Source organism: Pseudonaja textilis, chromosome 17, assembly GCF_049901715.1.
Source record: "Pseudonaja textilis isolate UNSWEBS1 chromosome 17, rPseTex1.2, whole genome shotgun sequence".
Lineage (NCBI taxonomy): Eukaryota > Metazoa > Chordata > Lepidosauria > Squamata > Elapidae > Pseudonaja > Pseudonaja textilis.
The window spans coordinates 6,953,131-6,980,054 of NC_142006.1; the positions used below are offsets into that span (position 1 = coordinate 6,953,131).

A 26,924-nucleotide genomic window follows, 5' to 3' on the forward strand; every position below is an offset into this window, starting at 1 on the left:
ACAAGGGGAACCTTTACCTTTATCTTATACCTGTAATATACAACAAATTCAATAAATAACAAAACCCCAAATGAATAGATAACAAAATCCCAGCTCGATCACACTCCTGCTGCCTTCAAAACCCACCTGTTCATCCCCGAGAATGTTTGCTCGATGCGTCCCCATCTAGTACTTTCAAACTCAATAAAGTCAGAAATAAATGGATTGAAGGCGAAAGCCTGAGTCTTCATTTCCCTCCAGGCTAGGATAACTCAGGGAGGTTGGTCGAATTGTTGACGGAGGGTATTTAGAGAACCAAAGACGTATAACTTGGTTGGCATGCGATCCGAACCCTTACGGACCTAGCAGAGGCACTAGAAGCGCTAAATTACATTATTTTCTGGGCGTGCGTTGTTTTAGCACGCTACACAAACCGAGATTTGGGCATCTTTTACGACGCAAAGGTGGCTTAAGAAGTTTGTATCCACAAAGCCTTTCCTCCCACTTCTCTTTCTCTCTTTTAGCCTGCGCTTCCATTCTCACTCCACCTCCTCTCTTAGTTAATTTATTTGAAGTCCTAATCTAATTATTAACTCTTCTAAAGGGATAAGCAGCTTTGGCACACAATGCCCCGTTCTCCTCCGCCCGGGCCGGCCGGCGTCAAACGGCCCCAGGAAAGCTGGCAATTCCACACAAGCCAAGCAGATGAGCTAAGGAGGTTCGCCTTCTCTCCCCCCCCCCCAGACCCCCAATCCATCCAAATGAGATTTAAGGCTCATTACTGTCGGGAGACACTTCTATTTAATCGTCATTTACAACCAAATTGATAAACTCTCACGCCTGGTAGCCCACTTTTCCTCCCCCTCCCTCCTTCCCTCCTTCCCTTCTTTGCAAAGTTAAATTTAAACCCCCTTCCCAGTTTTGGGGTTTTGAAGGGAGGAGGGGGGTATTTTTTTCTCTCCACCCCCCCACCCCAAGACGCAGCGGGATTTGTCATGAGGACTAGAAAAGCAGCTATTGAGGACCGATTAGCCCCAAGCAAAGCCCTCTATGGAAATAAGGAGGGCAGATGGAAGACAGATTAGCCGCAAAGGGCTCTCTCTTCCCCTTCGGCTTTTGTGGTGTTTCTACACACACACACACCACACACACACACACACACACACCCAGCTGCCCATCGAGGCATCTATCCATGCCTTGTTTCCATATACATTTATTGCTCATTTCACCCTGCTTGGGAAGGGGATAAAAAAGGAGGCGGGGGCGTGTCTTTCTTTCTTTTTTTGGCAGCCACCGTCCCGTGGGGGGAGGGGGCACCCCCTCTTTTCCCACCCACCACCCCGCTTGTCACCGGGAAAGAAAGGTGTGATAATTAATTCATGGAGCCATCCCTCATCCCCGAGTTACAATGGGACCAGGGAGACGGCCCCATTCAGCCCTGGCAGGCGAATAACCGGGAACATAGATAGGATTTGTCCGCCAAAGCCATTACAGGGGCTGTGGGTGGCAGGTCCAGGGAGGAGGGGGTGATGGAGAGAGAGAGGACCCCCGCCGCCTTCTTCCTCCTCCCCCTTTTCAGCCGACCCAGGGCCTCCTCGACTGGTGGAACAGAAGGTGCCCCTTCGCCAAACAATGATCAAGCATGAAATTTAATTAGCCGGAGCCTTTGCTGCTGTTTCTATCTCTCTCTTTCTTACTGCCCCCCCATCTTAAAAAAAAAAAGGCAGCGATACTAAGGTGTTTGAGAAGGATTGGTGGTAGATGGAAGTGAGGTGGGGGATATTGGGGCATTTCCCCCGCCAAAAAAGCTCTTTTTCTCTGGAGATTTATCCAGTTTTATAATGTACAAGGGTCTCTCTCTCTCTCTTTTTTTTTCTTTCTCTTTCTCTTTCTCTCTGTTTCTTTCTTTCTTTTGCTCTTTCTCCCTTTTTCTTTCTCTCTCTTCTTCATTTCTCTCTCTCTCTCATTCTCTCTCTCTCTCTCTTTCTTTCTTTCTTTCTCTCTTCTCCTCTTTTTCTCTCTCTCTGTCTCTTTCTCCACCCCTCTTTTCTCTTTCTCTCTCTCTTTCTCTCTCTCCCTTTCTCTCTCTGTCTCTTTTTTCTTTCTCTGTCTCCCTCCCCACTTTCTCTCTCTCTCTCTTTTTCCTTCTCTCTCTTCCCCTCCTTTTCCCCTTTCTCTCTCTCTCTCTCTTCCCCTTTCTCACTCTCTCTCTCTCTCTGTCTCCCTGCCTCTCCCCTATGTACCCCCAAATCTATTGAAATGCCTTTGGAGCAAATTCCTCAGCCACAGTTTTGTGAGAATTTGTTTGGAGTTCATATCTGTCACATCTATTCTTTGGAGGGAGGTTTTCAAGTGGGGCTGGGATGCCTCCCTTACTGACACCTCCCGAAAATGAGTGAAATGTGCCCCTCGTCGTGCCAGACCGCTGCCTGCTCCCACTTTGGGCCATGCTAATGCAGGTTTGCAAGAGCTACATCTGTAGCTTAAGGTTGAAGTGTGGGGATCCCTGGTGCTCTCTGGGCTTAATGGTTTTCTTGCAGATGTTTCATTAGCTAACTAGGTAACATCATCAGTGCTAGAAGAGAATGGGGTTTGCTTTGCTCTCTGTTTATATAGGGAGCAAACCCCCTATAACTGTATGGGTCCTGTGTGGCAGGGCAAGCTACTGTATATATAAACAGAGAGCAAACCCATGATATTAGGTAGTTGGATCAATGAAACATCTGCAAGAAAACAACCCAGAGCTAGTGTATATAAACAGGGAGCAAGGCACACTCACTAGCATTGATGATGTTACCTAGCTGGGTCATGAAACGTCTGCAAGCAAACAGCCAAATTCAGAGTACCCAGGTTCCCAGAATAATCTAGTTTTTTTTTTTCTCTCTTCCTGTCCTGGCAGGTGTCCCCGTGAAAGTCACCAATATGAAGGACGGGGTTGTTTACCATACGTCCCTGGAACTCTTCATTTACCTGAATGAAATTGCGTAAGCATTTCCCCCTCCCCAGATTCGAGCGACATTTAGCTAGGCTGATTTTTGTGGACTAGGCTGAGATTGGACCGCAGGCGGCGCGGTTCCCATTTGTCCAGGCCCAAAATTTTGAGCCTGGAGGCATCAGGAATTCTATGGAGGAGTGGAAGAGTGGAGGACTCTTCTGGTGAAATACCTCTCAATCCACTCGATCGTGTTACTGTCCGATATACCGTGTGGGTTCCAGGCGGACGAGCTGTATGCCCTAGTTAACAATTCAATTTTGCCGGAGAAAAAGCTCTGCAAAACAAGGTTAACATTTTGCCATGGTCTGTGGGAATATCCCACAGAGGAAGAGTGACAGCCAGGGCAACAGTTCGTCATGGAACGAATGGAGGTAGAGAAAGTATCTCAAGAGGGTCTCTCCCTAGTTCCTTGGAAAGTGAAGCAAAGCAGAAGAGATATGCTTTTTTCCTTGCAGGACTTTTATTGTAACCTTCCAGTTAGAGGTGATAGCTCAATGGTCAGAAACCTTCATTAGTTCCCAGAAGTCTCAGCCATGGTTATGTGACAGCTGGCAGAGGAATTTTGGGAGTTGTAGTCCACGCCTTCCAAGAATGGCTAGCTGCCTGGAGAAGACAATCTCATCCTTTTGAGTTTTGGCTCATGAATGTTGCTCACTTGTTATGCAGGTCCCAATATATCTAAATATATACATACATACATACTACATATATACATACATATAACCAACATCTCTTGTTTACTTTTTCCATTCAGTGGCAAGCATGGTGTTGGGCGTATCGACATTGTGGAGAATCGGTTTATTGGGATGAAATCAAGAGGTAATTGCTTTCGTTTACGGACATTTCCAGTGGCTGTAATTCTGTATTTTTACATAATATGCAACTGTTGAAAGGGTCTCCGTACTTGGCAACTTTGAGACTTGTGGACTTCAACTCCCAGATATTCCTTCTACAAGGCTGGCTGGGGAATTCTGGGAGTTGACATGCACAAATTTTAAAGTTGTCCAGCTTGGAAACCAGAGGTGGTATTCAGCAGGTTCTGACCAGTTCTGGAGAACCGGTAGTGGAAATTTTGAGCAGCTGGGAGAACCGGCAAATATCACCTCTGACGGGAGATTTATACAGTCACGCCCACCAAGCCATGCCCACAGAACGGGTAGTAAATTTTTTTTGAATCCCACCACTGTTGGAAACCCTCCGATCGATTTGGCTTCATCAATCAATCTCTTGTTTTTGTTGTGTAACTATAGATTAGACACGTAGTTTGGGTTCCTACAACCTTCTAAGTGGATTTAATAGGATCATGAGAACCTTAACCAACCAATAATATTCTCTGACTGGAAAACAGGCTGTCTTTAAATTTGATGGCTCATATTCAAAACTGGACCATGGAAGTGCCAAGATCTCTGCAACTTAAGCGGACCAATTACCAATTAGAAAATTTTAAGTAGCCATCATTGTCTGGCACTGAATATTTCCATTCCCCATCTACTTCTTTCTCTCCCTCTCTCTTCAATCTTTCCAGGCAGCAATTACAGCCTGATTGAAATATACTGAGCTTTGCCTCTTGACACCGCTGTCTTTTTTTCTCTATAAACACCCAGAAATGCAGTTGACACGGCAAGTGGCAGAGTGACACTTTTGAAGAGATCTTTCGTCTTTTGCATAGTAACACAGGAAGGCCATCTATCATTTGCTTCATTCCTCGGGCTGTGATTTGCACTTTGACTGTCTGGGAGTTTTAAAATATATCTCTCTCCAAAATATTACTTTGGCTTTCAAACTGCCATCTTCAGAGCTTTGGGCTTCCTGTCACCGATTGAGCAAAAATATTTTGGAGAGGGAGGAAGATGGGAAAAGAGGCATCTTGTATTTTCATTAATTTTTTTCTGAGTAAAATTACTGGTAGGGAGTGAGGGTGGGAGTTGGAGATGCATAAAGAGGAAGAAAAGCTGAAGGAATGCTTAGACACCGAGTCGACGCTAAAACACCAGCTTTTTATCAGTCTAAATTAGCTTTAACATCCCCAGAGGTGTAGATAGATAGATAGATAGATAGATAGATAGATAGATAGATAGATAGATAGATAGATAGATAGATATAAATAGATGGTATATATAGAGAGAGATGGATAGATAGATAGATATAGATATAGATATGATAGAGAAATAGATAGATATAGCTAGATAGATATAGATATAGATATACTATCTATATACTATAAATAGATGATAGATAGATAGATAGATAGATAGATAGATAGATAGATAGATAGATAGACAGACAGATAGACAGATAGATAGATAGGTAGGTAGATAGATAGATATAGATAGGTAGATAGATAGATAGAGATAGGTAGATATAGATAGGTAGATAGATAGATAGATAGATAGATAGATAGATAGATAGATAGATAGATAGACAGATAGATAGATATAGATAGGTAGATAGATAGATATAGATAGGTAGATAGATAGATAGATAGATAGATAGATAGATAGATAGATAGATAGAGATATAAGATACATAAATAGAGATAGAGATAGATAGAGATATAAGATACATAAATAGAGATATAGATAGAGATATAAGATAGATAGAGAAATATAGATAGATAGATAGATAGAAATATATAGATAAATACACAGATAGATAGAGATATAGAGAGATAGATATAGATATTAAATAGATAGATATAGATAGATATTTATATTTATATTAATATATTTTTCTGGCAATGCAAATCTTGCCACTATGTCCAGTTTCTTTAAAAATTCCCTTCTGAGGTTTCTCACTGCTATGGGAGGGTGGCAGAGAATACAGGTAGTCCTCGCTTAGCGACCGTTTGAAGTTATGACCGATCACCCAGAAAGGTAGCCGTAATAACCCGGATTCAAAGTTCTGAGGGATGCACCTTCCCCCCCCTCCCCCAGCTGTCACGCAATCCCATTTTGGGTATTGATTTATTTAGCCTAGGACGAGAAGGCGATCGGACAAAATAAACACACACACACACACACACACACACACACACACACACACACGTAGTTAAAGGCGGCTTGTCCTTGACTCGCAACCGTTCCTTTAGCGATTCGGCTGGGTTTTTTTCCCCCATTCTTGCTGCTTTTTCTTGTTTGTTGGAAGAGTTGGGGGGGAAAAGAAAGACGAGAGGATTTCTTTCTTCCACCCCACCCCCATCCTGAGACTCCCATGATTCTGCCCTGCGTGGTTGTTTAATTATAGGTTTTCAGGCCCAGATTGGTGGGCGACCATCGGTGAAATCGCCTTCCTCAACCCTGTCATTTCGCCTAGTCGGAGTGTTTCTTCCCAAAGAGGAATCTAGAAATTTTCTCCGCGAGGTGCGGAGTGGACTGTCTCGGCCCCAGCGGGATTGTAATGACAGTCGCGTTTTATGGCAAGCTGAGACTGAATAGAGCCAGAGACGCCGTTTCCTTCTGTCAACCAGATCATTATTTTGTGTCATTTCATGACAGTTTAGGCCTCCTCACTCTCTCTTTTCTCCTCTCTCTCCCCTCTGGCTTTCTCTCCTCCCCCCCCCGCCCCACAACAACCCTCCGCGGATGAAATGGCTAGGTATCTATGAGACTCCGGCGGGAACCATCCTCCACCAGGCTCACCTAGACCTCGAGAGCTTCACCACCGACCGCGAAGTGCGGAATGTCAAGCGAGGATTGGCCACAAAGTTCGGCGAGCTGGTGTACAACGGTACGTAACGACTTCGGGTCGGCCTACCGCCGTCCCTGATGTGGTTCAGGCAATCCTCTACGTACAACAGTTCCATTGTAGTAACCATTCGAAGTTACAACTTAGGACCGTTTTTTGCACTGATCATGCGGTCAAAATCTGGACATTTGGCAAGTGACTCATATTTATGACATCCCAGGGGTCAGTTTGATCCCCTTTGACGACCTTCTGACCATCCATGCCCATGGGGAAGCCGGTTTCACTTAACAACCATGTAGTCATTTAACAACGGCAGTTATTTCACTGAACAACTGTTGTAAAACATAATTGGCTAGACCCAGGCAGTGCTGGACATGTTAACTCCCAATAAATCCTTTGGAAGTTTGGCTCGAGACTCACCTATACAGCCCAGGAAACTAGGGAGGGTTCTTCTGACATGTTTGCCACATCCCTTTTCTTTCTTGGGGCTCAGCTGCCCACTGCTTAGTCTACAGCCCTTCCGCCTGACTGCCAATTTAATTTTCTTATCGTGTTGACCAGATAGGAAATACAACCAGATAAACAAATGCTTTATTGTAGTGCTACATTAACAGAACTTTTGACAGGCAGAGTGGGTGCTCCGTCGCTGGAGGTTTTCAAGAAGAGATTGGACAACAATCTGTCTGGGATGGTATAGGATCTCCTGCTTGAGCTAGGGGCTGGACTAGGAGACCTCCAAGTCCCCTTCCAACTCTGTTATTCTGATGTTCTGACCATATGGGCAAAGACCAAGATGATTGCAAGCTCTGTCCGATTGCCTTCCTGACAAACAGTGTCAACTTTGGATGCTCCGTTCTGTGGGTTTTATAAACTTGGGAAGGGTAGCCACTGCCCACCACTTATTTTACAGTCCAAGGGGGTAGTCCTTAGGCCTCTTTGGCATATTAAGGCATACCTTTACGCTAAGCTAGACTCATGGATGGTTTTATGAATTTTCCTTGACGGCAATACCAAATTGGTTTGCCCTGGTTGTCTGCCCGGAAGGATGACATGGTGCTGAATTGCCAGCTGTGCTAGAGAGCATTTGCAGAAGAGAGAGATGCAGGCAGCTGGATTGGAGCCACATCTGGATGGATGTTGGCTTAAGAGGAGTGGAGGGTGTTTTAATAATGTGACTTTTTTTTTTATTTCTTCCAGACGGTTGCTAGCAAAATAGATCTGAGTTGATTGAACTCGGGCCATTTCTACCTTTGCGGGAGCTCTCCAGGGTGCTGAAATTATCTTTTTCTCCAGCACTTCTCGCTCCATAAAGTAGAACTAGTTTGTTAGGCAGATTTTTCCCACACTTTAAAATTATTTCCATACCTGCTTTAATTCCTTACAGGTTCTGGAAAAAAAATATACCCAATGCAGCCTAAAAAACTATATAAGCATGCATAACCATTGCACAAAAGCTTATCTACTTTGGAAAAAGAAACATAAATAATTTTATCTTTGGAAAACTTATTTAGAGTGGAAAAGTCGGTTTGAATAGTTTTACTATTAAATCATATTAAGATTAATATTTTAATATATGATTGTATATTAAAACATACTATATGTGTTTTCCTGGTGGAGCAGGAAAAAGACAAAAAGGAAACTCTTGAGAAAGGAACCAAAACGAGAAGTCCGTGGTGGTCTCTGAGCTTGGTAGTTTTCTGGCAGATATTTCATTATCCAACTAGGTGACATGATCAGTGCTCATAGTAGCACTGATGATGTTACCTAATTTAAATAATGAAATGAAATAATGAAATGAAAACACAGGTTGTGGTTGTTGTTGTTTCTTCTTCTTCTTCTTCTTCTTCTTCTTCTTCTTCTTCTTCTTCTTCTTCTTCTTCTTCTTCTTCTTCTTCTTCTTCTTCTTCTTCTTCTTCTTCTTCTTCTTCTTCTTCTTTCCTCCTCCTCCCCCCTCCTCTTCCTCCTTTTCTCCCTGCAAACCCCACTCCCTTCCAACACTGATGATGTTCCCTAGTTGGGTTCTGAAATGTCTGCAAGAAAACAGCCAAGCTTGGAAAGCACCAAAAAACCCTTCATTACAACCTTAAGCTACAAACCTTCTCCTTTACTGAAAAATGTAACAAAGAAACAAAGTACAACTGAACAACTAAGCAAAACTTTTTTTAAAAAAGGGGGCACACCTTTAATTGTGTTTCCAACACGTTGTCATGTGCTGTGCTCTGGAAATACCTTGGAGGGGAGAATTCAGAAACCAGATTGTCTAGCTGTGAGGGGCTTTAAGCACCCACTCCACCCATTTGGGGGCCAGTGCGTAGCTGTTAATTATCCCCTCTTAGGTTTCTTGCCAACGGGAATTTGCTATGTAGAGTCAGCCCACACTGAGGCACTGTGCAATTTATCTTGGGCTGAAAGACTGGAGTGATTTTGTGAGCGGCAATGCATGAAAATGGTAAATGAAATCCTGGCTTGTGTTTTGAAATACAAGTGCCAAGGAGGTTGTTAACCCTGGCATTTTCAAGCAGGTGTGTGGTCAGCAGGTGAGCCATTCCTGGTTTGTGGCCAGTTGGGAAACTGGAAAAAAAAAAAGAGAGAGAGAACAAAATCTAGAGGTACGTTGGAAGAAAACAGCAACGAGGAAGATCTTATTGCAAAGAGGTTGGGAAAGGAGGCCCGTTTTAAATAGGATTTGGGGTTCTTTTCCTCCAAAACAACCAAACAACTTCTATTTTTATTCTCTTCCTGCTCTTCCCTTCCTCTTGCTGCCCAGTCAGGCCGCCGGCCGGACGAGCAAGAGGTATTCAGATGGAAGGAACATCGCGGGGAAATGTCTCTTCCGTAAAATGGCTGTGTTGAAGCCAGGCAAATCCTGAGTCAAATGCCTTTTTAGCCACCTCTCTTCCTGAAATCGACTGTCGTAACGCGACAGGTGAGCTGCAGGGTTGTCGTTGGAAGGAAAAGCGTGCAAAAGAGACAAAACAAAAAGGGCCCTTCCTCAAAACAACACCAACAACAGCAACAAAAAAGCCGAATAACAATATTGCCGATGACAGGAGAGCTCCACTCAGCAGAGGTAGCCTGCTGGAGACGAAGTTTTTGTATCCCTGTCTTCTTTAAACACCTAATTACTGTAACTAGTCTCCGGATTTAAGGCAATTAGCGGCTGTCATTTCCCTCGTACCCCTGCAAGGACTCCTCCAACCCCGCGGTGGGTGGGGAAGGCAGCTCCCCGGTTTTGTTCGGGCCCCCACTCTGCACCAGGTTTACACCAGGTGTGGCCACCCGCTTGTCTATTCCAAGGAGGGGTGCCGGGTTATCGTTGCAAAGCGGGGAGGGTCATTAGGGCAGAGGCAGTGGGGGGGGGGAACGGAGGCAGAGAGGCAGAGAGAAAGAGAGTATCCGATTGGCTAACTTCCCACCCCCCCCACCACGAAAGGTGTAGTTTGTTAGGAGTTTCCTTCCCCCTCAAAGACAAATCTAAAGAGGGAGGGAGGAGGGGAAAAAGGAGGGAGAAAGAAAGCAAGGAAGGAAGGGAAAGAAGGAAAGAGATGGAATAAAGGAAGGAGGGAAAAAGCAAGGAAGGAAGGGAAGGAAGAGAGAGAAAGGAGGGGGAAGGAATGAAGGAAAAGAAAAGAAAAAGGGAGGAAGGTAAAGAGGGAGGAAGAGAGGAGGAAAGGAAGAAAGGAATCAGGGAAGAAAGGAGGGCGGTAGACAGGATGGATGGATGGATCAGGGAAAGTGAGAGGAAGTATAGATCGGGGAGGAAGGAAAGAAGGAAGGAAGGAAAAAAAATGAAAAGAAACACCTGACTTTCTTTTTAACAGATAATTACAATCTTCTTCCCCCTTAGATGATACCCAAGTCTTTTCATCCCCTCATTTCATCCACCTCTTTTTTCATCTTTGGGTCCACCAGCCACAATTTCTGGTCGCTCTACTTTCAGCAAAAAGTCCCCAGTTAATCTTTCAGAAAAGTTTGTGTGTGTGTGTGTGTGTGCATGTGTTTCTTCACACCAAGCACGTCAGTTTTGCCATTTCTGCAAATTTGACATTTTCACAGTCCAGCCCTCCACTGTGGCTATTTCATTATTCTTCCATCCTGGTGCATATAATCACCTTGCTTCAGTCACCATCTACAAAATCAGTCTAGCATGAGTTGGATCCCGTTGACTGGAGAGAACATTTCGAAGAGGGCAAATAGGAAAATGGAAGCAAAGCAGATCTCAACTGCTCCTTAACAAATGGGTCATTTGACAATTCCGAGACACCCATTTGCAAACATCTCCATAAATATTGGACTTGGCCAAGGCAGGGTCCCTTCTCTGAATGGAAAAACAAGTTCTACTCTCTTTTTTGTGTGCCAAAAAAATTGGGTAGGAAATGCAAAACAGACACATTTCCATCCCAAATCAACCCAGTGTAAGCAGCAGAATGTGCAGAATTACAGATTCAAAGGTTGAAGAGTCGGGATTAAGATCTGGAAGGCTTTGGTAGAACCCCATTCAAATGGATTTCAACTTCCCGTCCTTGTGATGGCCAATGCTATCTTATCTTCCGATTCCTAACGGTGAGAAATACAGTTTTTTTTCCATCCCATTCAAGCTAATCACACGTTCCAAATCAAGGCTGTCCAATTTTGGACTGGTGGACTTCAACTCCCAGAGTTCCTGGTCTTCCCGTTTTGGTTGGACCAAACTGGCTTTCGAAAGCATGACAACTTATGATGGGTTTCTTGCTTGACATGCGATGCCTTCAAAACTTGGTGTATCCACTTGGCTTGGTGTTAAAAAAAAAACCACCATAGAAGTTGAAGTATCTTGGCGAGAAGCAATTAAGTCCCTGGCTTATCCATCCTCCAGATCTCCCAAGAACAAGAATGAAACCCGAGGATCGAGGATTGGCGTAGTAGGGTATCTGACCTCCATTGTCCTCTCACAGCAGAAGCAACAAAGCTTGGCCTATGTAGTTCGGTGGAAATTGAGATCATGGGGGGTTTTATTGAATGGGCGAGGGGGGCAAAGTTACTTGAGAACTGAAAGGGACCCAGAGAGGAAGGGGAGGTTCCCCACCATATGGGTACAGATGTCCCAGGGTGATAGGGGCTCGTGCCTACCTTAGAGGAACCAAACAAGAGGAAGGCCAGTTGGAAGCAGAAAAGTGCCACTGTTTCTAATTTAGCTTCTTAATTACTGGGGGAAGAATGGGGAGGGGACGAAGGGGCCCCTGGCTACTCCTAGCTCTCCTTTGAAAGGGATGGTTTCTCACACACGTACCTCTCCGTTCCTCTTCTCCCTCCTGGGGATTAGAAATGGCCATCCTGCTCTACCTTTGCATTGTGTCATCTTTCTGATAATCCAGGTGAGGCTCACCTGAAAGGGTCTCGTTTGCTCTTGGGCCATCTGGGTTTCACATGGTCCCCTCCAGATGGCCTTTGGTAATGTTACATGTGTAAATAATAACGATGATTATAACAGTGCTCCTGGCTTTGGAAGGGTGGCAGCCCTGAGATGAGGTCCAGTAGAACGGAAGAGCTTCATGTGGGCCTCAAATTATGTCCACGGTGGAGACCAATGCTGAGCGAGGCAGCTGTTCAGGGAGCTTATGCCCCCGTTTTTACGTTCTCTTTTGGCCCCGTTGCTAAGTGAATCTGGCTTCCACCATTGGGCTTCGCTGGGCAGAAGGTCATAAAAAGGGGACCACATGACTCCCAGGATGCTGAAATCGTCATAACTATGAGTCAGTTGGCAAGCATCGGAATGTAAATGAAGTGACGATGGGGTTGTTCTAATGATCGTGAGTGTGAAAAATGATCTCTTTTTTTCAGTGCCGTTGTAACTTTGAACGGTCACTCAATGAGTGATGGCAAGTCAAAGACTTACATGTATAGGACTGGTAGTTTTGATTTCTTTTTCCCCCTTGGAACCTTGTGCAGGTAGTCCTCAACATACGGCCAGAATTGCGACCGGTGTTTCTGTCACTAAGCAAAGCGGGCGCTAAAGTGAGTCGCAAGCCCCCAAGTCACCATCATGTGACCCTAAGGAGGCTGTTTTGGTCCTTTTCAGTGCCGTGGTGAACTTGGAATCGCCATTAAACAAATGGCTGTAAGTCAAGGACTACCTGTAAAGGATTGTGTGCTCTCTGTTTGAGTTGGAGTCCTACAACTAATGAAGACTGGACTTCTGAAACCTCAAGCTACTGCTCAGAGCAATCTTTGTCTTTACGGTAGGCTTCTGGTTCAGTCCCGAGGGCGAATTCATCCGCCATTGTATCGACCATTCCCAAGACCTAGTGGAAGGAAAAGTCCAGCTCTCTGTCTTGAAGGGTAACGTCTACATTTTGGGAAGGGAATCGCGCCAATCCCTGTACAATGAGGAACTCGTAAGGTAAGTCCCTTAAGTATAATTCCTACATTGATAAAGCTTCTGGAGAACTCTATGTCAACAAGTCATCCGTAGGAGTTGAACTGAAATGGAGGGTGGTGTTAAATGTGCCATTAGTTTGGAATCGTGGTGCAGCCACAAAAGAGCCCAGCCCTCCTGGAATTCCACTGACCCTAACCCAAATCTGTGCTGCAGAATAAAACCTTCTAATAAAATTATTTTTCTCCCTAATTACACTGGACGCAACTTAAGAGTTGTCTTTTAAGGATATCCAAGAATCCCTGTTGAATTGGACCAGGGCATGTGAAAGAGAGACTTCCGTGGCTTAAATCTATGTTGAGCAATGAAGTATTTTTTAAAAGTTGCCCTGAGATTTCTACACATCTGTGGTTTAAAATCCCCCCGAGATTTAAAAACTGAAAAATTTTCACCTCAACTTTTTTTTTTGTTTTTAACTTTGGCTTTTTCTTCTGTTTTGTCATCTTTACTGATTTTTAAGAGGCATGGAAAAGAAAAACCCCCACACAATTAAGCAAAGGTCTTGTTTAAAGTTGAAAAGTATTTTTCATCATTAAGCTTTCATCGTTAAGCTTTCAGGCTGAATACAGAATACAGAAGCCTGATGATGACAGATGAGATTCTGCCGAAACGTTGCTACAACTTTAAAAGCACAACTATAATGACGTGGGAAAATACCGAACAAAGCTGAATACTATATATATATATATATATATATATATATATATATATATATATATATATATATATATATATATCACACACACACACACACACACACACACATTCCTGTCTGCTTCTCTTTCTTATTCCTGTCTCTTCGTTTTCCCCTTTCAATCCTTCAAAATGCTTTATAAACCATAAATATACCCAAATCAGTTTAGATCAGTCAGAGTAAATGTCAAATTATGCCTTTCTCCTCTGGATCTTACTTTCCTCCCCCTTCAGATCAGCAGTTTCTAATAATTCCATCTCAACCTTTCATTATCGTTTGCATTCTCACGCAGCGAAATTAAATGAATAACGTTAAAAAGAGAGAGAGAGAGAGAGAGAGAGAAAAGGGTGGGGAGAAGGAAGAAAGCGTGCAAAGGAAAGGGGAGAGAGAGAGAGAGAGGGAAAAAAAAACCAGGAACATTTATTCTCACTGTGTCGTGAGCCATTTTTCTTTTCTTCCTGATTTCTACATCGTTGGGTTGAAAAGCATTTGAGTGACGGCATCACGGGAACTGAAGCGGCTGCCACAAGAGATGTAACACGGGAAAAATGTCTCAGCACAGTGGGTAGAAAGTAACATAATTACAGAGCAGGTCAGTACCACTCCGATGAGCAAAAATAAAAGCTCGGAGGTTTTTCTATAGCCCTTCAGGGGAGGTAAAGTCATTGTAAACTGTCTCTCTCTTTTTAATTTTTTCTTCTTCTCCCCTTTAAAACAAAAATAAAAAAAAACCAAAAATAAAAACGAGGGTTGCAGCTTGCAGGAAAGGAGGACGGTTCTGTTTCATTTTGAATTTACTTTCTGGATGAGAAGTTGAATCTGGTTTGCAATCCGATTTGGGGTTGAACTAGCATGTGGGATTTCTGTGGCAGGCTTAATGCCAGCCTCTCCCCACCTGCCTCCACCCGAGAATGTTTCCTTATAACTTCTTGTTCTGGAGGCCTTGCTGAATTGAGCCTAACCGGTGAGTATTGGCTGTGCGAAGGGCACCTCCGAATTTTGCAAGGCAGGGGTTTATTCGGTCGTCTTCCTGTTTGCAAACAGCGACTCTCTGTTTCTTGGTGATTGGCCCAAAGTCACCCAGTTGGCTTTCATGCCTAAGGTGGAACTAGAACTCACCATCTCCTGGTGATTGGCCCAAAGTCATCCAGTTGGCTTTCACGCCTAAGGTGGAACTAGCCGGCTTTCATGCATAATGTGGGACTAGAACTCTCCGTCTCTAGTGATTGGCTCAAAGTCACCAAGCTAGGCTTTCATGCCTAAGGTGAAACTAGAACTCACCATCTCCTGGTGATTGGCCCCAAATCACCCAGTTGGCTTTCATGCCTAAGGTGGGACTAGAACTCTCCGTCTTCTAGTGATTGGCTCAAAGTCACCCAGCTGACTTGAGCAGGGGGTTGGACTAGAAGACCTTCGAGATCCCTTCCAACTCTTGTCGTTCTTTGAAAAGTGCCCATCGTTAGAGATCACCGATTGGTTAGATAGAACGTGGACATCTGCTACAGGAGGGAGCTAAGGGTCGGAGACAACCTCTCTTTCGCCAAGTCAACCCCATTGGCGCTCTGGTCCTTTGAAAAACGGGGGGGAGGGAGAATTGAACCAGGGAGGGGAGGGGAGAGTTTGGGAGTGAAATCAGAGGAAGGAGAAAAGAAAGAGGTGACATGCTTGTAAGAGACCTTGGGCGCATTGCACATTATACGGCCTGTTTTTATTGCCCCATAATTAATGGGCCAGTCGCTTCGCTCAACAAAGGGGGCCTGTCTGCGGCTAACGTTTTCAAGTCAAAGGTTGTCGAAAGACATCACTTTTAAATTAGGTGATTGTGTGCCAGGAGTGAATTCTACACGGGTGAAGGTTGAGAGCCTTTGATGGGAGGGGAACACAGGCGGCTTTGTCAAGGCATCGGGACTCTTTCTTGGCAGGGAGGCGTTGACCGTCCAGGGTTGACCATCTCCAAATCCAATTTCTGAATGTTTAGACTTCCTCGCCTAATTCAGGTAGTCCTCAATGTACGACAGAGACTGTCCCAAGTGGCAACGGCCCTGAAAAAAGTGACTTATGGCTATTTTTCATCCTTACGACTGTTGCAGCATTCTCACGGATACGTGATTTAATTTCGGACGGCTTGGCATCCGGCTCATTTTTGTGATGGTTGTGGTATCCTAGGGTCAGGCGAGCAAAGTCATTGAGACAGGCAAATTCCAGAAAGCTGGGAGAAAATTTCCAGGTCAGCCCTAAACCTGGTTAAAGCCAAATTCTGCAAACTGGCAAAGGAGGCTAAGAACTGTGATGACCCAAAGAGGCATGGTACAAAAACTTTGCCATGCACAGTTTGCCCTTTTAAACAGTCTTCCCAGCTGCAATCCATGAAGGGGATCAAGGCCCTTTCCTCCCCCATAACCCACGTTGCTCCCTTATCCATTCCTCCCTGTGTGCCCTAGGATGAAAAAGGGGTGGGCCTGGATCTTCCTCTGAATGCCCAGCCGGACTGTGCCCTTCCCCAGTTTCCTCCACAACCACTGGAGCCACATTCCCACTCCCTGTCAGCTGCTCAACCTCCCCCTCAGGATCAGATTCCAACAGGGGAATGACAAGAACAGACTGGGGGAGTTATGTTATCTACAACAGCACTGCAGGGGAAAAAACATGATTTAAACCTTTCTTCACACTTATGACAGTCTCAGTGTTGCCACGGTCACATGAGCAAAATTCAGGCATGTGGTAGCTGGCATGTGTTCCTAATGGTTGCAGCAACCTTGGGTTACGTGACCACAATTTGCAACCTTCCTGGTTAGCTTCCAACAAGCCAATTCAATGCAGGGAGCTGAATTCTCTTAATGATTGTGTGGTTCACTTAACAATAGCAGTGACTTGCTTAACAACCGTGCCAAAGTGGTGGGGAGGCTACTTAAACAACTGCCTTCTTTACCAGTGGAAATTGTTTTCTCAGCTGTGATTCTCAATTGGGAACTAACCGTACCCTAGCATGTATGGAGGTTTCCCTACTTCTGCCCTAACCTTGGCTTAAGATACTACGCAGAGGTCTCTGGAGTTAAATCGTGGTCTCTTTCTAAACCTGACATTGCAGTTCTGACTGGTCCTTTCTCTTTTTTTCATTCAGCATGGATGTCCAAGGGAGTTATGAGCCCTCGGATGCTACCGGATTCATCAACATCAATTCTCTTAGGTTTGTATTCACTCTAAACACTGACTCCCATCTGCAAATTAACCAGTGGAACAGCTTGTCACCAGAAATTGTGGGTGCTCCATCACTGGAGGCCTTTAAGAAGAGCCTGGACAATCTCTCTGTCCTGGATGCTAATGTGATGGAGAGTAGAGGGAGAGAGATTAGAGAGGGAGGGAAGGATGGGTGGATGGAGTGATAGGATAGGATAGGATAGGACAGGATAGGATAGGATAGGATAGAAAGAGTGAGATAGATGGATTGATGGCTAGCCACAGAATGGATGGATGGATAGAAATAGAACAGATAGAAGATAGACAGACAGACAGATTGCTAGCCATATAATGGATACATAGCTGGATTGATTGGTATACTTACCATATATAGAACAGAAGGATTGACAGATACATATAAGTTGGATGGATAGATAAAAAAATAAATGAATATATAGATGTAGGATTGATGAGTAAGAGAGAGAAAGAGATGGGGTTAATATTGAATGGAAGATAGGTAGGTAGGTAGGTAGGTAGGTAGGTAGGTAGATAGATAGATAGATAGATAGATAGATATGCAGAATGAATAGATTGATAGAGAATGGATGAATAAATGGATGAACAGATAGATATAGAATGGATGGACGGACGGATGGACAGACAGGCAGAAAAGGCCGACAGATACAAAACAACTGTGTGTTTAGCAGCCGGGAGTCAAAGACAAAAACACAGGAACAAAATCCCTCTTAACAAATGCACCTTGTGTTTATTGTCATTTGAACATCACATAATTGCCTCAAATCTTCCTGCCGTTTACATGTAAATTCATAATTCTATTTCTCTCCTTTTCTTTCCTCTCTCTCCTTCCCTCTCCCCTCGGTTACAGGCTGAAAGAATATCATCGCCTTTTCAACAAGGTCAGCCTGGCTCAGAATTAATGGCAATCAAGAGGCCTAAAAGCTCATTCTGCTAATTTCATCCCAGCTCTCACCATCCGGGCCACAACTGGTAATGTTATCCACCTTCCCGAGCCGTGTTTTGTTACGCTTCTCAATTGCCCGAGATGCCGAAAAGCAGGAGCGTCTTCCTACAAAACCAAGACCTTATTATTAAAATCTTTCCGTCATTGTTTCACAGTTCTAACGAGTGGCACCCTTTGTAATCTCCGTTCTTCACTTGGTTTGCGGCAGTTTTCTCTTCTCACCCGCCACCCATTGTTAAATTCCTGGGGCACCTGAAGAACACCCTATATTTTGCTCAGAATTGGCAATTGTGTATGTGTGTGTATGTGTTTGCAAAGAAAAAAAAATACACAATACCGCCGTGGTTGGATTTCACCCAAATGGAGCCTTCTTTCTACCTGTAAGAGCTTAGCAAAGGGGGGAAAATTGCATTTTCTATTTAATCACCAACCATTAGGAAGCCTTGCTTTGTCTTTGGCTTAATTGCTATGAAGTCTGGTGGAGTTTCTCCCGGTCTGCGTTTCTTTTTTAAAAAAATTTTTTCAAATCCTTTTATCCGATTTTTTTTTTTTTTATATATAAATTTTTATTATTTTTTTAACATAAAAAACACAACAACAAAACATAAAAGTATCAGCTCCCCCATATTTTTGTACACACCGTAAGTCGGTTGGTCCATCGGTTTTGTGCATTCACCTCATAGTCACAATTACAGTTACTTTATATAATACTCTTATCAATACAAATTTATAAATCCTAGTATCTCTATTAAAGAAAAAAAAAAAAAATTTGACTAAACTTTTATTCGGTCATGCCTTTATGAGATAACTATATTTTAAATATTTTATTCTAAAACAAATCTTATAATCATACCAATTCTATCCCAAATATGAAAAAGAAAGAAACAAAGAAAACTATTATATAAATATAGTATCAAAAACCAATAAAAGGAAAGGGAAAATAAAGTCATTATTATTCCTTATTATCTAACTTTTATATTTTAATATTTCATCATTCAACCATTGATAGAAAAGATCCCAAACTAAATAAAATTGTTTATCTTCTTGCTCTCTAATTTCAAAAGTCAATCTACTCATCTCAGCACATTCCAAAATTTTCTTTACAACTTCTTCTTGCAATGGAATTTTCTCATTTTTCCAATTTTTTGCAAATACAATCCTAGCAGCAGTCAATACATTTACAATCAAATATTTCAACTCTTTACTATAAGTATCTGGTAGTATTCCCAATAGAAAAACTCCGGTTTCAAGTCTATATGCTTCTTTGTCATTTTTTCCAGCCACATGTGGATTTTAGTCCAATATTTTCTAGCATCCTCACAAGTCCACCACATGTGATAGTATGAACCAGGTTTCTGATGACATTTCCAGCATTTTTCGGATTTGTTCTTAAACATTCTTGCTATCCTTGTCGGGGAAAATGCCACCTGTAAAACATCTTATACAAGTTTTCTTTATAGGCTGTAGACATTGTCATTTTATAATTTTGCGACCATAATTTCTGCCATTTCTCTAAATCAATCCCATATCCAAAATTCCTCCCCCACGCAATCATAGTTTCTTTAACTTGTTCTTCCTCAAGCTTAATTTGCAATAAATAACCATACAATTTTTTAATCACCTTTTCATCAGTACCCATCAAAATCTTATCCAAGTCAGTTTGCTTATCATAAAATCCCTCTGCTTTGGAATCCTCATAGTACTTTGAATATATTTGCAAATATGAAAACCAATTCATCCGTATACCTTGTTCTTCCAATTTTTGCATCGATTTAAGTTCACCCTTTTCATCTAATAATTCCCCATAGTTAACTGTTTGTTCCTTTTATAGATTATAGGATAAGAAAACGCTTCTATCGTCGATAACCAAACTGGAATTTTCAAATAACACTGTTTTTTTATCTTCTCCCAATTCAACCACAGAGACTCCCGTATATAATGCCTTCTAAAATACCCCTGTGTTTTAGTTCCCTTGTACCATAAAAAGCATGCCAGCCCAACAACAAATCATGACCTTCTAATGTCAACAATCTGGTTTTCCTTAATGTTATCCATTCTTTAACCCACGTCAAGTTTGCAGCTTGGTAGTACAACTCCCAATTAGGCAGTCCAAACCCTCCTCTAAATCTAGCATCCTGTAAAAGCTTTAACTTTATTCTTGCTTTCTTACCTTGCCATATATACTTCAAAACAATTTTATTTAAATCCTCAAAATATTCTTTTCCAAGCCTAATTGGTATTGTTTGAAACAAAATAAGACTCTGGGTAAAATGTTCATCTTAATTGTTGAAATCCTTCCTATTAATGACAATTGTAAGTTCTCCCATTTTTTCAAGTCTTGAGCTATCTGTTGTTTAAGTTTAATATAATTATTCTCCTTCAATGTACTACATCTTGATGTCAAATATATCCCCAGATACTTAACCTTGTTTGTAACTTGAATTTTTAACAGTTCTGCCAACTCTTCCCTTTGTTTCAGCAACATATTCTTTGACAAAATCTTTGTTTTATCTCTATTTATTTTCAAACCAGCCACCTCCCCATAGACCTCTATCTTTTCCAACAGTTTCGAGGCTGTTTCTATAGGGTCTTCCAAGATAAAGACTAGGTCATCTGCAAAGGCTTGTAGTTTAAATTCTTCCTTTTAATTTTCATTCCTTTTATAGTTTTATCTTCTCTGATATTTCTGTTCAACACTTCCAAAGTCAATACAAATATCAAGGGAGAAAGAGGACAACCTTGTCTTGTGCCTTTTCTTATATTAATAGGATCTGTAAATTCTCCCTCCATCATTACCTTAGCTGTTTGTTCATTATAAATTGCTTCTATTGCCTGAATAAATCTTCTAGCAAAGCCCATCTGTTCCATTAAAAGTAACATAAATCTCCAATTCACGTTATCAAATGCCTTTTGAGCATCTAAAAATATCAAAGCCATTTGCTTTTCAGGATGTGCCTCATAGTATTCCAGGGTGTCCAGAATTACTCTCATATTGTCTCTGATTTGTCGCTTTGGCAAAAACCCATTTTGGTCTGGGTGGATAAAGTTATTCAAGTACTTTTTAAGTCTTTCTGCTAATATTGAAGCAAAAATTTTATAATCTGCATTTAATAAAGAAATCGGTCTATAATTCTTGATTTGCAGTAGGTCCGCCTCCTCTTTTTGGAATAAGTGTAATGTAAGCCTCTGACCATGTTTTAGGTATCATCTTTTTAACATAACTTCATTCATAACTTCTAACAGTGGAATACACAGTGATTCTTGAAAGATTTTATAAAATTCTACAGGAAACCCGTCTGGACCTGGTGCCTTTCCATTATTTTGTTTCTTAAGTGCTTGACTTAACTCCATCATTGTTATATTACTTTCTAGCATTTCTTCAATCTCTTTAGGTATCTTAGGTAGATTTGCATTCTGTAGGTATTGTTTAACTTTCTCCTCATCAATGTCTTCTTTCTTATACAAATGCTTATAAAAATCATAAATAATCTCTTTTTTTCTTTGCTGCCATAACAAATTTTACCTTGGTCGTCTATTAACTGCGGTATTTTCCTCGACTCTTTCTCCTTTCTCAATTTGTACGCTAGCCATCTACCTGGCTTATTTGCATCCTCAAAATAATTCTGTTTAGCATTCCTAATTTTCTGTGCCAGTTCTTCTTTCTCTATTAAATCCATTTTATGTTTAGTTATATCCAGTTTCATTTTAACATCTTTTCTGTGTGGCATTTTCTGTAATTCTTTTCAAGTCCCTTATATTCATCATCCAAGGCTTTAAGAGTTCGCCTTTTCCTGTTGTTCTTTTTTCTTGTATAGTCTATTATCAAGCCTCTAACATAGGCCTTCATTGTGTCCCAAACATTCTGTATTGAGGTGTCTTCTTTTCTGTTCTCTTTAAAGAAGAAGGCCAATTCTTTCTCCATCCATTGTATAAATTCCTTATCCTTTAAAATAGAATTATTTAATGTCCATCTCGATCTTTTCCTTTGTCCCTTCCATTCAATTGTCAATGGGTTATGGTCAGCCCAAGTACTTGTTTCAATATTTACTTCTTGAATACTAGACATTAAATCTGTTGAGATCCAAATCATATCCAGTCTGGACCATGATAGATGCCTATTTGAATAGAACGTAAATTGCTTAGATTTATCATTTCTTTCTCTCCATATGTCTTTTAAAGTTAATTCATCTATCATTTTAAAAAAGGATTTAGGAAGAATTTTCCTGTTATGCTTTACTGTTGTTGCAATATAGTCAAGTCTATTATCCACAATTCCATTAAAGTCTCCCATCATAATTACATTAGCATAGTCAAGTTCGGCAGTCTTAGTATGTAATTTTCTATAGAATTCTTCCTGTTTATCATTCGGTGCATAAATTGCAATCAAAAGTATCTTTCTATTATTGTCCATTATTTCTACCATTAATATTCTCCCATCATCATCTGTATAAATCATTTTTGCTGGAATGGCCTCTTTAATATATAAAACCACCCCTCTTTTCTTGGATTGTGTCAAAGAGGTAAACAATTTCCCTAATTTTGGTTGTAATAACAATTGTTCATGTTGCTTTTTAATATGAACTTCTTGTAAACAAATTATGTCGAACCTTAATTTCATTAATTTATGGAAAATCTTCCTTCTCTTAGCAGCTGAGTTCAGTCCATTTATATTCATTGTAATCAATTTTTTTTCTTCCATAATTATGCTTTATATTTAGATTTAACCACTCTCGTGGGTCTTGCCTCACGTTGATCTTTAATATCCACTTGTCCACCTACTGCACCTTCTTCTTTTCCAACCTCCATTTGTTCCTCTTGAGATTCAATTGATGGGACCTCCTTTCCTGCTCCTCCTTCTCTGCCTCCAAAACCTCTGCGCAAAACAGTTCTGCTTTCTCAATTGAATCAATTCTATGTCTCTGTTCCTGCCACGTAAACATCAATCCTTCTGGAATCAACCACCTGTAAGACACCTCTTTTCCAATAACCTTTTAGTCAGGAATCGGTATTCTCTTCTCATCTCTCTCACTCTTCTAGGTATTTGTTTTAAAACCAAAATTTCTTTACTTTTGTATTTCAGTGGCTTCTCTCTTGCTACTTGCAATATTTGTGTCTTCAAAGATTTTTTAATAAATCTAATATGAACTTCTCTGGGTAGGTTATTTCTCATCGCATATCTTGTAAAAACTCGATATATCTCATCAATTCCATCCATCATCTTCTCTTCTGTTATCTCGAGCGCCTCCGCCAAGATTCCTACCATTATCGCAACCAAATCTTGTCCTTTTTCTTCTTCTATATTTTGGAATCTAAGATAAAATTCTGATCTATCCAACTCCCACTTCAACATCTCACTTTTTCTTGTTCAATCGCTGTTAATCTATTGTCGATATTTCCAATTTTCTCCTCTCTTTGTTTGCCTCCCTCTTCAACATTTTGGAGTCTCTCTTCATATTTTTCCATCATCTGTTCCATCCTACCTGTTCTTTGTTCAATAGTATCCATTTTTACCTTAAGATCTTGAATTCCTTGCATAATCATCTGGAAGGATACTCTTTCTTGTTCTTTTTCTTTCTCTTTATCTTGCTTTAACAATGTCTGAATTGAACGCTGTCCAGATGGTGGGGAGGCAGAAGCAGACATAGAGGCACCCGAAGATATAAATTTCTTACTCATTTTAAGTGGTTCCAACTCTTCAAGTTTTTTCAAATTTTAATCCAAAAAAAAGAGAAAAAAATATGAAATTTTAATCCAAGGTAAAAAGGCCAACAATAAAAAAGCCAAAAGTGAGAGAAAAAAGAAAAAAGAAAAAAAATTCTTCAAATTCTTCCTGACCTTAGTCCAATAAAAAAAAAAAAAAACCATAAAAAAAAAGTAACAGTAAAAATAAAAACCCAATAATAATAATAAACAAGACAAAGCCAAAAAGGAAGAAGGGAAGAAGAAAAAGAGAAAAAACAAAAAACAAAACAAAAACCAAGAAAAATAAGTTTCTTCAGATTCCACACCTTAGTCCAGCCAGAAAAAAAAAAAAAAAAAGAAAAAGAAAAACCTCAATTAAAAAAAGGAAAAAGAAATAGTCCGCTAATGTACATTAAAAAAAAAAAAAAAAAAAAAGGAAAAAAGAGAAAACAGGATCCAAATAGGCAAAAGAAAAAATAAAATCAGTTAAATCAAAATAAAATATAAGTAGAAAAAAGAAATTCAGAGGCTTCCCTTTGCAAATAAATCAAGCTTAAAAGTCAGGACCTTGATGTTAGTGAAGGGGTTGGCAGAACTCAAAAAAAACAACAACACTGCACTCTATTTAATTATCCAAGGCTCTAATTATAACTCCCTTCTCTTTCCCACAAGCTTCAAAGCTGAGCCATGTATATCCAGAAAGACACCTGTAATAATATTCCACAAAGTGCTTTCCTCTATCTTATCAGGGGATGTCCTTGAGAAGAAGAGTCTATTTTTCTTTTTTTTAAATATTTCCGAGCCTCTAGGTGGCAGTGTTACAAAGTATCATAGTTCTCACTTTCCCCCCTCCTCTCTTAAGGGAAAGCCGGCTTGCAATACACAAAACAGAAACCGAGAAATCAAACAAAATCAAGAGAAGCCTCTAGCCCAGAAAAAAAAAAAATAAAAAGTCCAGAAGAAGAATAAAACATATGAATATATAGAAAAAAGAAAACAGTCCAGTTATCCAATAAGTAACAATAGAGTCCGGAAGCAAAGAAAAGAAAAAAAATGGATTCTCTCTTTGACGTTTCCCTAAAAAAACGCCGCTAAATCAATTTTGTCAAAAAAACAAAACAAAAATCACACAGGTTTCTTCAGATAATTAGAGTAAACTTTCCAAATTCAAAAAATTAAATAAAAAAAAGAAGTTCTCACCCAACCGACAAACTCTTTCTCAAACTCCCATCTCCCTTTTATCCGATTTTTGTTGTCGTGGTTGTTGATATTTTGCTGTAGTGCTTTTGACCTCCCCTGTGGATTAAGTGCTGAAAATATGATTCAAGGTAAAGAGGATAAAAAGGATGGAAATGCTGCTTGAAGAAATGTTAAAATGCTTGCTGTCCAATGCTATTTAAAAAAAAAATGGTCCTGGAGAAAAACAGAGAGGAAAAACATCTATCTATCTATCTATCTATCTATCTATCTATCTATCTATCTATCTATCTATCTATCTAGCCTGCGTGGCTTGGTAGGATGAAAGACACTGGATGGAAAGGCCAACTTAAATCTCATTTAAGAGAGATTCGGTTGGATGCCAACTTATTTTTTTTATTAAGTTCGCTGGACATCATCTTTTGATTCTATTTTCTTCCAGTTTACGTTAATCCAGTTCTGCATTTTGTATTTGAGAGCGGCGAGCAAAACCCATTGGAGATTTTGCAAGCTGAACAACTTAATCAAGCCACTGTCATAACATAAGCCTGTCACAGAGAAGAGCCGGTCAACCTCTTCTCCAAAGAAGAAGGCAGAAGGACAAGAAGCAACGGATGGAAACTTTATCAAGATGAGACCCAACCTAGAACTCAGGAGAAATTTCCTGACAGTGAGAACAATTGACCAATTGACAGCTTGTCTCTAGAAGTTGTGGGCGCTCCATCACTGGAGGCCTTTAAGAAGAACCTGGACAACCATTTGTCTGGAATGGTAGAAGATTCTCCTGCTCAAGCTCGGGGTTGGACTAGGAGACCTCCAAGGCCCCTTCCAATTCTGCTATTCTGTATATCGTCTTCCAATATTTGAGGGGTTGTCACAGAGAAGAAGAGAACCTATTTTCCAAAGTAAAACACGTGAAGAACGGTTGTAGGAATTGGGCATGGCTAGTCTAGGGAAGAGAAGGACCAGGGAGACAGGATAGCGGTCTTCCAAGATTTGAGGGGCTGCCACAGAGAGGAGGAGGAAGGGGTCAAGCTGTTCTCCAAGGCACCCGAAGGCCAGACAAGGAATAAGAGATGGAAACTGACCAAGGAGAGATTCAACCTGGAAACAAGGAGAAACTTTCAGACAGTGAGAACAATCAACCCGTGGAACAGAAGTTGCCCTCGGAAGTTGTGGGAGCGCCATCACTTGAGACTTTCAAGAAGAGATTGGACTGTCATTTGTCAGAAATGGTGTAGGGTCTCCCGCTTGGGCGGGGGGTTGAACTAGATGACCCTCAAGGTCCCTTCCAACTCTGATTATCTGTTAAAGTACCCGAAAGCAGGACCTGGCTGGGTGACTTTGTCACTGGATGGCATTGAGTTCTAGTCCTGCCTTAGATAAGCTGCATTACTCTCCAATCCCCAGGAGGCAGTGAATTGAAAGCCACCTGAATGTCTTTGGGTCTCTCTCTCTCTCTCTCTCTCTCTCTCTCTCTCTCTCTCTCTCTCTCTCTCTCTCTCTCTCTCTCTCTCTCTCTCTCTCTCTTTCCAACCCACTTCAAAGGGCTGTTGTGAGAAAATAGCAGGAGGAAAGAATATTAAGTATGTTCACTGCCTTGAGTTATTTATAAAAGTAACCAATAATCATGATCATCATCTAAGGAAACTTCCTCAACCCCCCAAATGAGTTACCCAGACCTAATCCTTTGATATGTGGCAACTTACTTGGGGGGCTTTGAGGAAGTTTGCTAAAGTCGATTCACTTGGGCTCAGCTCGACTGTCAATTATTGAACGGAGGCACCGATTCTCGGGCGCTTGAGGACTCCGCCGATATTTTAAGGCAAGAGGGAAACTGTGTAGAGAATGACATATATTTAGCTTTCAAGCGTCTCATGCAACTGTCCAGATTTCCTCCTGCACCACACCGCAGGGTGGCCTAAAGCCAACGAGGGTCCTGGTGCAAGTTTGGAGACCGTTGGCTTCTGGCCTTGGGCTCATCTGCACTCTCCTCAGGCTGCGGAGAAACAAAGGGGGGCCTTCGCCAGGGTCATTTCCAATCGATAACTCATCTCCCAGCTTTGCTAGCGGAAGTGATAGCATATTGGAAGAAGTTAATGGCTTTGGTCTGGTGGAA

General features: G+C 41.4%; 1 protein-coding gene across 1 annotated transcript in view; it reads left to right on the top strand.

Annotated features, from left to right (window-relative positions):
- ASS1 (argininosuccinate synthase 1) overlaps window positions 1-18,080 on the top strand; it is a 38,580-nt gene extending 20,500 nt beyond the window's left edge. The window contains exons 10-15 of the mRNA XM_026712440.2: window positions 2,879-2,963; window positions 3,729-3,793; window positions 6,569-6,700; window positions 12,881-13,037; window positions 16,889-16,954; window positions 17,831-18,080. Coding sequence (XP_026568225.2) covers window positions 2,879-2,963; window positions 3,729-3,793; window positions 6,569-6,700; window positions 12,881-13,037; window positions 16,889-16,954; window positions 17,831-17,882 — 557 coding nt within the window. The 3' untranslated portion in view covers window positions 17,883-18,080. The remainder of the gene's footprint in view (window positions 1-2,878; window positions 2,964-3,728; window positions 3,794-6,568; window positions 6,701-12,880; window positions 13,038-16,888; window positions 16,955-17,830) is intronic.
- The last annotated feature ends 8,844 nt before the right edge of the window (window positions 18,081-26,924 follow it).